General features: G+C 46.0%; 2 protein-coding genes across 2 annotated transcripts in view; both read right to left on the bottom strand.

The window, feature by feature from the left end:
• Positions 1–4,168, bottom strand: part of LOC309331835 (maestro heat-like repeat family member 5) — a gene marked incomplete at its 3' end in the record, with an annotated part of 29,626 nt that extends 25,458 nt beyond the window's left edge. The window contains exons 1-2 of the mRNA XM_081844341.1: positions 4,100–4,168; positions 1,831–1,857 (exon numbers count right to left, since the gene is read on the bottom strand). Coding sequence (XP_081700467.1) covers positions 1,831–1,857; positions 4,100–4,159 — 87 coding nt within the window. The 5' untranslated portion in view covers positions 4,160–4,168. The remainder of the gene's footprint in view (positions 1–1,830; positions 1,858–4,099) is intronic.
• Positions 4,169–7,679: 3,511 nt separating this feature from the next.
• The window catches only part of LOC309331834 (uncharacterized protein), a gene marked incomplete at both ends in the record, with an annotated part of 114,822 nt that continues 106,194 nt past the window's right edge, over positions 7,680–16,307 (bottom strand). Inside the window, one exon of the mRNA XM_081844340.1 lies at positions 7,680–7,733. Coding sequence (XP_081700466.1) covers positions 7,680–7,733 — 54 coding nt within the window. The remainder of the gene's footprint in view (positions 7,734–16,307) is intronic.

Here is a 16,307-nt window from a genome sequence, read left to right as displayed (position 1 = left end):
CATCTCGCTTTAAGGCCGAGGCAGCCGGCATTTGTCCGCTTCCACAGACAGTTTTTCCAGGTCATGTGGCCAGCATGACTAAGCCGCTTCTGGCGAAACCAGAGCAGCACACGGAAATGCCGTTTACCTTCCAGCCGGAGCAGTACTGGCTTCAGCTGGGGAGGGTGGGATATAAATAAATTATTATTATTATTATTATTATTATTATTATTATTATTATTTTATTTACTTGCACTATGTGCTTTTGAACTGCTAGGTGGGCCGAACAACGGGAGCTCACCCCATCGCAGGGATTCGAACCGCCGACCTTCCAATCGGCAAGCCCAAACGGCACAGTGGTTTAACCCACAGCACCACCCGCGTCCCTATTACAACTCTTTAGTACTCCTCATTTGGGGAATTTGAAAGTTGACAAGTTCAGCATGTCCTAATTGCTCTGCCTCCACTGTTGGAGGCAGGAATGCTTCTGAATACCAGTTGCTGGAAACCACAGGAAGGGGAGAGTGCTCTGTGTTCGAATTCTGCTTTCCAGTTTCCCATGGGCATCTGGTTGGCCACTGTGAGATAAGGATGCTGGTCTAACCCAGCAGCCTCATCTTTCATTCTCATGACACACTTTTGTCCTAGATACGCTGACCCTAGGCTCTTCCCACTTTTTTAGAGGACTAATACCTGCACCTGCAGCCTCTTACAGGTGTCCCCAGCCTCCCTCCACAGTAATGTGGTTGGCTGTCACCGGTTTAAAAGGGAAGCCTGTCCAATAGTGGTGGAGTGGTGTAGATGAGTGTGGAGTCTTCTTTTGCCTCAAGGCGCAGGTACTCTGTCTGATTAGATGAACTGCTTTTGTAGATATTTGTATATATATTTAGCTCACAATAATAAATACTGCACTAAAGAACCTAGGACTCTGAGCTTTCTGCTAAAAGCGCTGCGAGGAATTCGTGACAGGGTTATGGGCCCAGCACACTTCTGCTGCGCATGAGTACAGGTGGCTGTTATCTAGCCGTGGGTGCTGGAGGGGAGCTGCAGCAATGGAGCAGTCCAGAGCTGGCGTGCTGCTGGAGAAGCTGACGGCCATGAACTACAGCATCTGGTCAGTCCGCATGCAACACTTCCTCAAGCGTGAGGGCCTGTGGAAAGTGGTGGAAGATCCACCGCAGCCCCCTGAGGAGGATGAAAAGGATGAGAAAGCCTTGGCTATGATCATCCTTGGAATGGACGACAGCCAGCTAGTCTACGTAGCTGATAAGGTGACAGCAAGTGAGGCGTGGGATGCGCTCAAGCTGTCCATGTGCGAGAGACATCTGGCTTGCTGATAACACTGACCAGGAGAACGTACCGGTGTCGGAAGACACCGGGGGACTCCCCGGTGAACCACCTAAAATTCCTTTGGACTTGCTGTGGACTTGATCACGCAAGTACCTTCTGCTATCCGGAGAGCAGAATAAACTCTTTCTTCTTTGAATCAACCTTGGTGTCATTTGGCTTCCTTCCTCCTGTCCCGGAGCAACGCAGACCCAATCAGTGAACTCCAATAAGGCTACAGATCCAATACTCTCTGTGGAAGTGCTGGGTCAGAATGACGCAGCAGTAATGTGATTGGCTGTCACCGGTTTAAAAGGGAAGCCTGTCCAATAGTGGTGGAGTGGTGTAGATGAGTGTGGAGTCTTCTTTTGCCTCAAGGTGCAGGTACTCTGTCTGATTAGATGAACTGCTTCTGTAGATATTTGTATATATATTGAGCTCACAATAATAAATACTGCACTAAAGAACCTGGGACTCTGAGCATTCCGCTAAAAGTGCCGCGAGGAATTCGCGGCAAGGACTTACCTTGTTGTGTCCAGGCTTGGATGTCTTCTGCTGGGAATAAAATGAAGAAAAGTGTCATGTTTCTTGTCTAGAGAACAGTTGCCATCTATCTGCCACTTGTCTTCTCTAAAAAAACCCCACATGCCTAGAAATAGACTTCTTGCAAAAATCATTTGGAGTAAAATCTATTGCAATCAATTCTTCTTCTTTTTTAAAGTAACACTCCAAAGAAGATTCAATAAATCCTCTGGACTGGGAGACACACCATTCATTTAAAGCACTTTGTTTCTTGCCATGAACAAACAGAATCTAGGCATTGTGGCTATTACTATTATTTATTAAATTTCTGTACTGCCCTTCATCCGAAGATCACTGGCCGGTTTACAATATAAAAACTCAAAAATACATACCATAATAACAAACAGACAATACCACTCCCAGTATGATTATTTATTAAATTTTCTGTTGCAGAAAGTATTTGCTTGCCTGCTCTGCCAAATGCCCAGGCCTGGCAAATTAACTGCTCTTGAGAGCGAAGAGGAAATATTGGCCATATCAGGCACAATACAGTCACAAAAACTTTTACTGCACAATATCGGATTCTCAAACGTTCCAAGATATCGGGAACGATCAGTTGCAAAAGTTAAAGAAAAAAACATGCAACATTTCCTGGGGTCCAAGTCATCCCACCAAATCAAGTTCATGGATTGGTTCTTCTTCCGGTCTACAGATGCTGCACTGATCGCCTTCTCTGCTTCCCCAAATTTGCCTGGTCCTCTTTTCAAGCCCCACCAGGAGAAAGTCGTCTCTTGCATCTGCAAATAGGACCTTCCTCCAAGCTGGGCTCCCAATAGTTCAGGCGGAGGCAAACACGGCCCTCCAGCTGTTTGGGGACTCCAATGCCCATCACCCCTGACCCGCTGGTCCTGTTTGCTAGGGATGATGGGAGCTGTAGTCCCAAAACAGCTGGAGGGCTGGGTTTGCCTTTGCCTGTGATAGTTCATGGCAGTTCCCCTTCTACATGCTCCCACCAGCCCCAGGCAGCATATGGTCCAGAACATTTAGAGGGCACCAGGTTGGGGAATCCTGGTTCACGCTGCGCAACATCAGACCAGGGTGGCTAAAAATCAATGACCCCCTTTTTTAAAAATGGATTTCTTTGATTTAAATCACATTTTTTAAAAAATTAATTTGGATTTCTAAAATAAAATGCTTTTGGAGGAAAAATCTTCCAAAATATATTTTCTTTTTAAGTTGCATTATAGTCCAACGGCTATTCACTGGGAAGTAAGGATTTATTTTAAGTTTTTCATATATGCTAAAATTCATTCTAAGAATTTTTTTTAAAAAAGTTAACCACATCAGTTAACAAACATGGATATATATGCTATAATGTTATTGTTTTAGTTAAATAAATTGTTTAAATTCTAATTAAGAAAATGGTTATTTTTCTTCCAATAAGGTACAGCAGAAAAGTTGTCCAAATATACAGTGGTAGCTCAGGTTAAGAACGTAATTCTTTCCGGAGGTCCGTTCTTAACCTGAAACTGTTCTTAACATGAAGCACCACTGTTAGAGGTACCGGTTGGTTGCTTGACAGCAATCAGGAAATATGGCTCAAGAGTCGGTTTTCCAGCTTTCTTCTTAGTGATCAAAACCTTCAGAATGCAGAGCACCTCTATTCCATGTCTTGCTCATTCACGGGCAGAATCTGAGAGTGGGCGGCCCTTCAACCTTCCCCAGCAGAGTAATTTCTTGGCGCCCAGTCTGCGCCTCCCCTCTCTGCGCGGAAACCTACTGCGCAAGGAAGGCTTGGGTAATGGGGGACCCCCCTCCTCCCCGCTTTGCTCAGGCAAGGTGTCCTGGCACCGCCTTGCCTCCTCCAACCCCTGCATCTCCTCTCCTTCCTCCGCTGAGGAAGTGCTGCTTCCCACGATCTTTGGGGGCTCTCTGAAATCCACCCGGCTTTTCCCCTCTCGCCCCTGAGCCGATGGCAGTTCTTAACCCGAGGTACTATTTCTGGGTTAGCGGAGTCTGTAACCTGAAGCGTATGTAACCTGAAGCGTCTGTATGCAGTTAACTTATTATACCCCACAATAATTTCATAATTATGTGTCTATGCATTCCTAACAGTATAACCAAATCAGTAGTAAAAACTACTCTGGAAATTTATTATTCCCAAAATGAAACCTTCATCTGGTTGTAAATATTAAGATTATACAAGCAAGAATGTAAAAAGATGCTTTAAATCGATTTGATTTCAATCAAATCCACCCTGCATCACACACACCTGGGGAGGTGGCTGGAGGTGTTGGAGGATGGTCTCCAAAATCTCCTTTTCATCCATCATCTCCAAAGCTTCTCTGACGGTTCTTCCTCCCAGCATTTTCTTACCCACCAACAAGTACTCTAAGTTTTCATCAGAGAGTTCTTCAGAAAGAAAGAGAGAGAGAGAGAGAGAGAGGTGAGTAAATGAGGCGGATGAGAGGGAAAGGTACCGTGTTTTTCCATGTATAACACGCCCCCATGTATAAGACGCCCCCTATTTCTGGGCACTCAAAATTTAGAAAACGGGGGCAGATTGCCAAGACTTGCTAAGCTTTTTTGGGGAGGGGTTGCCCAGAGTGGTTGAGCTTTTTTGGGGGGGAGGGAGCCATTAATCAAATTGCACAATTGCAGGCAGGCATCGACCACCAAGTCACCTATCGTCTGCCAGTTGACAACAGCCCTTTCCACAGCAAAGAAATCATAGCTGGGAATCTCTTCCTGGCGGCTACAATCAAGCGCCCGTCCCCCCTCAGCACTCCCCCTGTAGAAGAGGAGCCCCAATTTGACACTTGATTTGGGGGGTAAAAAACCTCGTCTTATACATGAGAAAAGACGGCAAGTTCTTTCTCAGGTGGCTTCTCGCCTGTTGCAATGAGCGGGTGCATGCCATATCTGAACAGGGATCATAGAACTGTAGCGTCTGAGGGGACCTGCGGGGTCACCCAGTCCAACCCCCAACAATGCAGAACAGGGGCAGCCACCCGGAAGTCCCTGCTCCATGTTACACGCCTCTGAACAAGGAGGGGTGGGATGGGGGGGGGGACTTCCACCCAGACATCAAGGAAACCAAGAGAGACCCTGACCTTGTATCATAATAATAATAATTTATTATTTATACTCCGCCCATCTGGCTGAGTTTCCCCAGCCACTCTGGGCGGCTGCCAATCAAGTATTAAAAACAATACAGCGTTAAATGTTAAAAACTTCCCTAAACAGGGCTGCCTTCAGATGTCTTTTAAAGATAGGGTAGCTACTTATTTCCTTCACATCTGAAGGGAGGGTATTCCACAGGGTGGGCGCCACTACCGAGAAGGCCCTCTGTCTGGTTCCCTGTAACCTTACTTCTCGCAATGAGGGAACCGCCAGAAGGCCCTCGGTGCTGGATCTCAGTGTCCTGGCTGAATGATGGGGGTGGAGAGGCTCCTTCAGGTATACTGGACCGAGGACGTTTAGGGCTTTAACACTTTGAATTGTGCTCGGAAACGTACTGGGAGCCAATGCAGATCTCTCAGAACCAGTGTTATTTGGTCCCGGCGGCCGCTCCCAGTCACCAGTCTAGCTGCCGCATTCTGGATTAATGGCAGTTTCTGGGTCACCGTCAAACGTAGCCCCACGTAGAGTGCGTTGCAGTAGTCCAAGCGGGAGATAACTAGAGCATGCACCACTCTGGTGAGACAGTCTGCAGGCAGGGAGGGTCTCATCCTGCATACCAGGTGGAGTTGGTAGACAGCTGCTATGGATACAGAAGTAACCTGTGCCTCCATGGACAGCTGTGAGTCCAAAGTGACTCCCAGGCTGCGCAGGGGCACAGTTACCCCATTCAGGACCAGGGAATCCCCCACACCCGCCAGCCCCCTGTCCCCCCAAAACAGGACTTCAGTCTTGTCAGGATTCAACCTCAATCTGTTAGCCACCATCCATCCTCCAACCGCCTCCAGGCACTCACACAGGACCTTCACCGCCTTCACTGGTTCTGATTTAAAGGCGAGGTAAAGCTGGGTGTCATCTGCATACTGATGAACACCCAGCCCAAACCCCCTGATGATCTCTCCCAGTGGCTTCATATAGATATTAAAAAGCATGGGGGAGAGGACGGAACCCTGAGGCACCCCACACGTGAGAGCCCAGGGGTCTGAACGCTCATTCCCCAACACCACTTTCTGGGCACGGCCCAGGAGAAAGGAGCGGAAGCACCATATAACAGTGCCCCCAGCTCCCAGCCCCTCTAGACGGTCCAGAAGGATGTTATGGTCAATGGTGTCAAAGGCCGCTGAGAGATCCAGCAGAACTAGGAAACAGCTCTCACCTTTGTCCCTAGCCTGCCGGAGATCATCAACCAGTGCGACCAAGGCAGTTTCAGTCCCATGGTGAGGCCTGAATCCCGATTGGAAGGGATCCAAATGGTCTGTATCCTCCAGGCATGCTTGGAGATGTTCGGCAACCACCCGCTTAACCACCTTGCCCAAGAATGGTAAATTTGAGACTGGGCGATAGTTGGCCAAATTGGCTGGGTCTAAAAAAGTTTTTTTAAGAAGTGGTTTAATGACCGCCTCTTTCAGTGGGTCTGGGAAGGCTGCCTCACAGAGAGAAGCATTCACTACCCCGCAGAGCCCATCGCCCAGCCTTTCCCGGCTCGTTTTTATCAGCCAGGATGGGCAAGGATCAAGGAGACAGGTGGTTGGTTTCACTTGTCCAAGCAGCCTGTCCACATCCTCGGAGGTAACAGATTGGAATTGATCCCATGTAACAGCACTAGACAGAACTAGACAGTGCTACTCTCCCGCCCTGTCCCTGCTCCCACGGTGGAGTCTACCTCCTTCTGAATCTGAGCGACTTTATCTGCAAAAAACTTTGCAAAAGCACTGCAGGAGATCTTGGGGTCCCTACCAGGCCCTGGTGGTGCAAGTGGTTCTGATAGATTGTGAACCACCTGAAAAAGTCTCCCGCTGCTGTTTTCTGCATTGCCACTTGGTAGGCTCGACGTTGAGCTCTAGCCCGTGTCCAGTCTGATTCAGAGTGAGTTTTCCGCCACCGGCGCTCTAGCCGTCTCAACGATTCGCCCTCAGCTCTGGGGAAAACCACGGGGCTGTCCAGGCTCTGCAATCAGAGAGGGCGCTTCGGAGCCAGACAGTCAATAGCCCTGGTTAACTCCGCATTCCAACGGGCCACCAGGGAATCAGCCGAGAGGCCACCAACTTGGGATAAAACATCCCCTACCGCTCTCTGGAAACCAGTTGGATCCATTAAGTAGCAGGGGCGGACCATCCGAATCGGTCCCACCTCCCTGCAGAGGGGAAGGGTCGCGGAGAAGTCCAGTTGCACCAGGAAGTGATCTGACCATGGCACTTCTTTTGTTTCGCTTTTAGTTAGTGTCAGATCACCAACATCCGTAGAGGTAAACACCAGGTCTAAGACCAAGGGGAACAACCCAAGAGGGATCTGGTTCTGCCTACTCACCTGGGAACGCTGGCCCAGAGTCCTCAAGGCTCTTCTTTTTTGAGGGCCGCTGCTGGCTTGGGTCTTGCTTCACCAGCCCTGGCAAGACTAGGGGTCTGGCCTCTGCCGGTATGGCCTCTGCCGCTGATGGGGTAGGCTTTGCCAATGCCGGCAGTAGGGCAGGGGCCTCTTCCTCATATGAGGGGTAGATCTTTTGATTTCTCCTCCTGCCCTCTGTGGCTGATGTTGAAGGCTTTGCCAATGCCGGCAGTAGGGCAGGGGCCTCTTCCTCATATGAGGGGTAGATCTTTTGATTTCTCCTCCTGCCCTCTGTGGCTGATGTTGAAGGCTTTGCCAATGCCGGCAGTAGGGCAGGGGCCTCGTCCTCATATGAGGGATAGATCTTGTTCTTCTTTTTTCTTTTTAGAAAAAAAGCCATCCTGCAAGATGCAAAAAGATTAGGAATTATTGGGAAATGATATATAATGAATTGAAAAAACTGTTTAAAAAGACTTTTGTTAAGAAACCAGAAGCATTCCTTCTAGGAATTTTAGACCAAGATGTAAAAAAAGAAAATTGGAAATTATTTATGCATGCAACAACAGCGGCAAGAATTTAATTAACACAAATTTGGAAGACAGAAGAAATACCAACGAAAGAACAATGGCAAGGGAAACTTATGGAATATGCAGAACTGGCAAAACTAACAGAAAAATTACATGAAAAGGACAACAAAGACTTTAAAAGAGAATGGGAACCATTTACAATATGAAGAGGCAACATAAAGAAATGGACTCATTGGCAGTGAACAATCACAACTGTCTACAACAAAAAATAAGACTATATGTATTGAGGAAATTTTGGGGAAACATCAAATACGCAATGTGAACAATAGGGAAATAAAACAAAATGTGAGTACGAGGGAAGTCCAGGGGAGGAGGGTCGAAATATGAAAAATTGTTAAAGATATATTGTTAGAAGTAGAATCCATGGAAAAATCAATACAAAATTATTTTTTAAAAATAAATAGAATCTCTGGATAACAAGTGTCATTTTTAGGTAATCTATTAAGACTGGAATATGATATTCCAGTTTTGATTGCTGGAAATTTAGCAATTGGGAAATATTATCCTGGATATTGACAGAATCTGGGAATGATTCAAAGTATTTGGTATTGTATTTTTATTTGTAAACATTGAAATGAGGAAGTCTTTTTACTCAGAGTGAGAAGGATGACCAAATATTTGACAGACCTGGAAATAGCAAGCTCATGTAGATCCAAGGGGGGAGGAAGTGGATACAGCAGAAGAATATTGTAAAATTTGTGGAGGAAAATGATCTGACATGATCTACTATTCCAGCCTGGTTATCTCTTCCTAATTTTGGGTGCTATGTTTTATATCTCTTGTGAAAAGGTATTTTAATGTACGGTCAGTAAAAGCCTGGATGTAAGGCCTGCCTTTTGTGTGAACAGTTTTGTTTTCGTTTTCTCATTATGGGTGGATCCCAAGACAGACTAGGTCTGGCTGAAGGTCTGCCCTGAAACCTTGCTGGAAGGATCTCCCCTTGCTGGGCCACTTTGCAGGAGTCGACTCCTGCAGGCGGCTTGTCTTGTGTGCGGGTGGAGGCGCGCTGCCTGCAGAAGTGGACCCTGGGACTAGCTACCTGGAAAACCTCTGTGCCTGAGGATGCCACAACTCCTGTAGCCTCTTCAGGCTTTGCCCTCGGATGGGAAGAGCATTGCACCCGGGAGAGGGAAAGGGGAGTCAAACAGGCACTCAAGGGATAATTTCAGAGAAAGAGCTTTATTTCTATCATCTGGGCTTGGTAGAAGGAGCTAGTGTGATAACTTCACAAACAAGCACAAGTTCACAGCCATTTGCACAGAGCATATATTCCCCTCCAGTTCCCTCCCCCTTCTCCCCCTCCTCAGGAGTCCTGCCTCATGAGTTTCCCTGAGCATGAACAGAAAGCTCCTGTCCTGGGACTCTTGGGACTCTTGGCGCCCTTCCCAGGAAAGGGGGATGAGAAGCCAAGGGGGTTGAGAAGCCTTGCGTTCAGCGTGTCCAAGATGTGTTGCAACTGGATGAGATAAGACTCAGTTCCCAGACCTGCTTATTCCTGGCATTGACAGAGCCTATTCATTAGCTTTTTGAAGGCTTCTTGTACTGATAAAAAATAACCTTTTGCTTATGCAGCAGCATCTTGTGAGAAAGCAGAGAACAGCAGAGAAAAGCTGTTGTAGACGAGAGAAAGGGGAAATTTGGTTTTGAGGCCTGGGGTGACTTTGGGCCTAGGGGGGTCACCTGTCCTCACCTCCTTCACTCCCTGGCTTCTCCCCCCCCCCCCCGGAGAAAGGGGAAGGCATGGACAACAGACAGTCGCTTCAGGACACCGATCCGCTTTCAAGAAGCCGGCGCATGGGAAGAGCCGCACCCCATCAGCTTCGAGCAGTACCTGTTCCGCCTCCAAATAATCATTTGGGCTTCTGTGTATATTCCCAGGTTGTACTTTCAGTTAGTTGGAAGGGGGGGCGGTTCTCCAGCAGATGCAGGAGTGAAACTCTATCCCTTTTGTTGTGTTGAAAACAACAACTCATCAGTGGGAGCCTCAGCTTCTGATCCTAAGGATGAGGCTAATGCTTCTGGTCCTATCCCTGAAGTTCTTTTATAGGTACTGAAGATTGACTGGATATTCTGTTTATTGGTTTGGTAATGCTGTGTGTCATTTAAAATGTGGTTGAACAACTCACACCGCTCATGTGATGTCTCTGGGAAGTCAGCCCAAATCACGGCCTGTACCGCATCCCAGACAAAAAGGGTACGTGAGCCTTAAAAACCCTTTTGGATCTCTATCCCAACAGAACAGCTGCATTATTTCTCTGGGAAGGTTTTAGTTTAGGTTTTAGGATCCCAGTTGCCTTGCCCCCCAATTCAGGTGACCCACCATATCAGAAGTCAGTTAGAGAGATGCCCAAAGTGGCGCGCAAGAAAATACTTAAAGAAATTAAGGCAGGGAGGGCAGCCGGCCCCTTTTCTGTCCCTCCCATAGAGGGTTTGCATATCTCCCCATTAGGCATCGTCCCCAAAAAGGCACCCAGTGAGTTTCACATGATTCACAACCTATCCTACCCAAAGGGAGGGTTTGTCAATGATGCGATACCTCAGGAACTTTGCTCTGTGAGGTATGCCTCATTTGACCAAGCGGTTAAACTTATTCGCAAATTTGGAAAAGGCGCGTTGCTGGCGAAATGTGATATAGAGTCTGCTTTCTGACTCCTGCCAGTCCACCCGGAAGTTTTCCGGTGGCTGGGTTTTAAATCTGACGGGGCATACTTTGTAGACACAGAACGCGGGTGGCGCTGTGGGTAAAACCTCAACACCTAGGACTTGCCGATCGTATGGTCGGCGGTTCGAATCCCCGCGGTGGCGTGAGCTCCTGTCGTTCGGTCCCAGCTCCTGCCCACCTAGCAGTTCGAAAGCACTCTTAAGTGCAAGTAGATAAATAGGCTCCACTTTATAGCGGGAAGGTAAACGGCGTTTCCGTGTGCTGTGTTGGTGCTGGCTCGCCAAAGCAGCTTCGTCACGCAGGCCACATGACCCGGAAGTGTCTCCAGAGAGCGCTGGCCCCCAGCCTCTTAAGCGAGATGGGCACGCAACCCCAGAGTTGGACGTGACTGGCCCGTACGGGCAGGGGTACCTTTACCTTTACTTACTTTGTAGACAAAGCAATGCCTATGGGTTGCTCAGTGGCCTGTGCAGCCTTTGAGGCATTTAGTACCTTTTTGGACTGGGCGCTTCGTTTTAGAATAGGCTCTGAGGGTGTGTCGTGCTACTTGGACGACTTTATTCTCGTAGCTGATAGTAGGCATAAGTGCTTGGCCCTTCTAGAAGCCTTCACATCTTTAGCAGGACAGCTGGGAGTACCTTTGGCTGCAGATAAAATGGAGGGCTCCGCTACAACTATGGTTTACCTAGGCATTGAGTTGGACACAGTCGCCCAAACTTCAAAACTTCCTAGTGAAAAAATGGTTGCGCTTAGGGACCTCATTCAGCAACTTCTCCCTCTAAGAAAAGTTACGCTCAGGGACTTCCGGGTTAGCGCCATCGTCTAATGGCGGATTCCCTCCGAGCTCCGGAGGGAACCGGCTCCGCAGGATTGGGTCTTGTCCGCGGCAGCCACGCGGGGACCCTTAAAAATCACAAGCGTGGATGCCTGTGAGCGTGGTGACTCGGCGGGCACCATTTGCGCCCCCCAATCTGCGAAGGAGCCTTTTTAAAGGCTCCGGAACGGGGACGGGGTGCGGTGCGGTGCTGTGAGTAGACTGCTCCTTCTGCGGAGTGAAGCCGCAAGCCATTGTCGGAGAGCGCTGACTTTTTCCTTGGAACAATTGGACTCTAAAGTAACAACCCGTGAGTAGTACGGAAATTGGAATTTAAAGAAAATTTTGTTGAATCAGGAACGAGCAGGGAAGGGTTAAAAAGGAAGTCCGCCCCCCCCCCTTTGTAAATAACCTAAAGCAAAGGACCTGCTAACTAAGGTTGAGAGAATCTTTTCTTTCTTTTTTCTAAAAGACTTTAACTTTCACGTTCTGACATTATAAGAAATTTTACTGGAGGATAAAAGATTAACTTTGGGAGCTGAAGTTCCACCCCCCCCCCCGGACCCGGGAGCGTCCTGCAAGAGAGCCTGTTGATGAAGTATTGAAGAGTTTGACAGCTGTCAAGTTAGCTGTCAGAAGGAAAAAGAGAACTTTGTTTCTGTTGTTTCTGCTGGTTATATTTGTTACAATTTGTTGAAAATAAGGAAGGGCTGATACAAACTAACTTGATTTTTGGATTTGAGCTGAAAGGAACATTAAGGAACCAAAATCCCCCTAGAGGGGGTTTAGGGACATTACAAGAATGGCTGGAGGAGGGAAAATCGAGGCTGAATTGGATAGAACATTTGTTCTCTTGGGAAAGTTACAAGGCCAAATCGATGTTTTGGCTATAAACGTCACAACTTTGGACTTAACAGTAAATAACATTGTTGAATCTGATAAGGATTTGAAGCAGGAAGCCCATTCAATTAAACAAATAGAGAAACTTGAGAGCCATGAGAATATGGAGGAGATATATGTTGCCCCTGAAGAAAAGGTAGGAGCAGCTGTAATTTTGCAGATGTTAAAGGAGAGCTGCAATTTGAGGCCTGACATGATGGCAACAAAGGAAAATAAAAACCTGATGTGGAAAGTCTGGCCTGAATTGGAGAGCGGAAAACTGAGAGATCTCCTTGTGTGGAGATCTGAAGACCGACGGATTATAAATTTGATTAAGATGGAAGTTGAAGCTTTGGGGACATTTGGATTTGAAAGGAGTATGAAACAAGATTTGGAGTACCCCATAGACTTTACTTTTAAGTATGGGGATCTGGCTGGAAGAAACATGGATCCTGTTGGGCCGGAGCCTCTCCGAGATTTGGGGTTTAACATTAAGGACTATCAAAAAGACCAGCAGAGAGGAATTGAAAGAGATTTAAGAGCCTCGGATGTGAGATCTCCAGGCTAAACAGTATATTGAGACTGATGGACACTTGTTGGGGACTGAAACCGGGAAAGGGGTGGGTGGAGTTTGGGAATCCAAAGGGTATATAATTATAACTTGCTCTGTTTTTATTTTGTTTTGCTATCTGTATGGAAATTGGGAAAGTCGTGGAAGGGAAATTTTGGTCGACTTTAGGAAAAATGTTTAAGAATGAGTAATGATGTATAAGTATTGAGGTTTAAGTTTGGATAAGTTAAAATTGGTTTCTAAAATGGTCTAAATTAAATGAAAATAAGGTTTGCAAAAATAAATTGAGGAAATGGAAGGAGGAAAAGTAAAATAGCAACATGCTAAAATTAAATTATTAAGTTAAAGTTGAGAAATAAGTAATAAGGACTTGCTGAGTTAATAATTTAAATTGGAATACAAGAAGGGGAGGTGTAAGGAGGTCTGAGAAACAAGTTAAATGAAAATATGTAACTGAAATTTTATGTGTTTTTAATTGTTTTTTTAAGAATTGGATTTTTGTATTTTTGTTATTTTTGTCTACTTTTGTTTTTGTGTGGTTTTTTGAAAATGCCAATAAATATTCATTAAAAAAAAAGAAAAGAAAAGTTACGCTCAGGCAGATTCAGCCGTTGTTAGGCCATTTGAACATTGCTTGCCGGGTGGTTTCCCCAGGCCACCCATTTTGCGGCTGCCTCGTGAGGTTGTCAGCAGGCTTGCGGTCACCCCATCACAGGGTTCGCCTATCTAAAGAGGTAAAATCCGATCTGGAAGTCTGGCTGAAGTTCTTGGAAAGGTATAATGGTGAAGAAGCAACCGTTGGAACGCAAAGGCAACGCGGCCAGTACCAAATGCAAAGGGGTAGCGACAAAGACGTGTCCTTTTAAGCCTCCCTCCTTTTGCTCCACCAAGCCCCCCCAAAACGTTAAAGGTGCCCCACCACCCTGCGAATGCGGCTAGAAATAAGAACCCCCAGCCAAACCTGATCTGTCGGGCGAGCTGTGCGCTTCCAAGTAAAAGGACTAAATGGCGATGGGCTGGCGTTGAACGTGCAAACCGCGTTCCGCAAAGCTCCGCTGCAGAGAAGCCACCCAGAGAGAACAGAACACCCGGTCGATGGGGTTTTCCAGCGCAGTTTCAGCCCTGCTGTTTCGGAGCTAAATGGCTCTGGTGCCGAAGCGGCTGCCTGGAACACGGGTGGGCTTGAGGCAGGCAATCTGATGGGAGGCACAACACCGATGCACGGGTAAATCCAAGTGAAAATCGATCACCGAAGGAATTGAGATACACAGCCTAAAGAAAAGGTAAGCAAGAGACAAAACAACATTAATACAAACCAAAGCGGGATGGCTGGCCAGGTGAAAAGAGGGTGAGCCCCGGCCGCGCCGGCCCTAAATAGGGCAGGCTACGCCCCCCCAGCCACCCAACTGGCTGGCTGGGTTGACGACGCAGCTGGGATTCCCTCAGTCTCACGGGGGCTGGAACCAGCCCCCGCGCACAAGGAGTGGGCATGAAACCCACAACCCCAACTCCTCGCCAGGTTCGGAAGTGGCTTTGTTGTGTTGAAAACAACAACTCTCATTTGTGGGAGCCTCAGCTGAAGGTTGACTGGATATTCTGTTTATTGGTTTGGTAATGCTGCATGTCATTTAGAATGCAGTTGAACAACTCACACCCCTCATGGGATGGTGTGATAGGCGCACATACAAGATCAGCACAGGAAGACCGACCTGAAGCCATTTTGTTTTGTTTTTTTAAAATATATTTATTTGTTTTTATAGAAAAAGAAGAAACACCAGAAAAATACAGAACAGCAAAAGCAATCACAGATACACATCAAGAAAAAAATAAAAAATAAAAAATAAAAACTCCAATTTTTAAATTCATGTTTACAAAACTTTCTTTCTTGACTTCCTCACGCCTCCCTTTTTTGTGTTCCTCTTTGTCCAATCAAATACAGCAAATCCTTACTCTCTTTAAAAACTCATTTCTAATTATTAAAATCACTTCTATTATGTCTCCGATCTTTCCTCCTTATGTTTAAACACCTTTAGCATATTGTTTACTTTTGACATAATATAACTTTAGTCTTTCACCCTATTTCTATTGCATTTTTGCATACTTTTTAACACTGTATCACTAATGCCATATTATTTTTATGTCCAACAACATTTTAGCATTCATAAACTTTGCAGTGTTTCTGCAGGTAGTTCTTTAACTTCTTCCAGTCCTCTTCCACCGCTTCTTCTCCCAGGTCTCGGATTCTGCCAGTCATTTCTGCCAGTTCTGCCAGTCTATTACTTGCATCTGCCATTCTTCCAAGGTGGGCAAATCTTGTGTCTTCCAATACTTTGCAATAAGTATTCTTGCTGCTGTTGTCGCATACATAAAAAACGTTCTATCTGTCTTTAACACCAATTGGCCGACTATACCCAAGAGAAAGGCCTCTGGTTTCTTAAGGAAGGTATATTTAAATACCTTTTTCAGTTCATTATATATCATCTCCCAGAAAGCCTTAATCTTCGGGCACGTCCACCAAAGGTGAAAGAAAATACCCTCAGTTTCTTTACATTTCCAACATTTGTTATCAGGCAGGTGATAAATTTTAGCAAGCTTGACTGGGGTCATGTACCACCTATAGATCATTTTCATAATATTCTCTCTTAGGGCATTACATGCCGTAAATTTCATACCGGTGGTCCACAATTTTTCCCAGTCAGCAAACAAAATGTTATGACCTATGTCCTGTGCCCATTTAATCATGGCTGTTTAACTGTTTCATCCTGAGTGTTCCATTTCAACAGCAAGTTATACATTCTTGAAAGGATCTTAGTTTTAGGTTCTAACAATTCTGTCTCCAGTTTCGATTTTTCTACCTGGAAGCCCAATTTTTTATCCAAATTATAGGCCTCCCTTATTTGATAATAATAAAGCCAATCTCGCACTTTGTCTTTTAATTTCTCAAAACTCTGCAAATTCATTTTATCTCCTTCCTGTTCTAATATCTCCCAATACTTCGGCCATTTGGCCTCCATATTGAGTCTTTTCAGAGCCTTTGCTTCCATGGGTGACAACCACCTTGGGGTCTTATTTTCCAATAAATCTTTGTACCTAATCCAGACATTAAACAATGCTTTCCTGACAATATGGTGTTTGAAGTTTTTGTGCACTTTAACCTTGTCGTACCACAAATATGCATGCCATCCAAAAGCATTATTAAAGCCTTCCAAATCCAAAATGTCAGTGTTCTCAAGAAGCAGCCAATCTTTCAACCAGCAGAATGCTGCTGATTCATAATAAAGTTTAAAGTCCGGCAGGGCAAACCCCCCTCTTTCCTTCGCATCAGTTAATATTTTAAATTTTATTCTGGGCTTTTTGCCCTGCCAGACAAATCTAGAGATTTCTCTCTGCCACTTCTTGAAGCAATCCATCTTGTCCACAATCTGTAAAGTTTGAAACAAAAATAACATTTTTGGCAATACA

The sequence above is a fragment of the Podarcis erhardii genome, assembly GCF_964252035.2.
Source record: "Podarcis erhardii genome assembly, chromosome: 16".
Classification (NCBI taxonomy): Eukaryota; Metazoa; Chordata; class Lepidosauria; order Squamata; family Lacertidae; genus Podarcis; species Podarcis erhardii.
The sequence above is the reverse complement of the archived record's forward strand: the minus strand, read 5'-3'. Positions and strand labels throughout refer to the sequence as shown.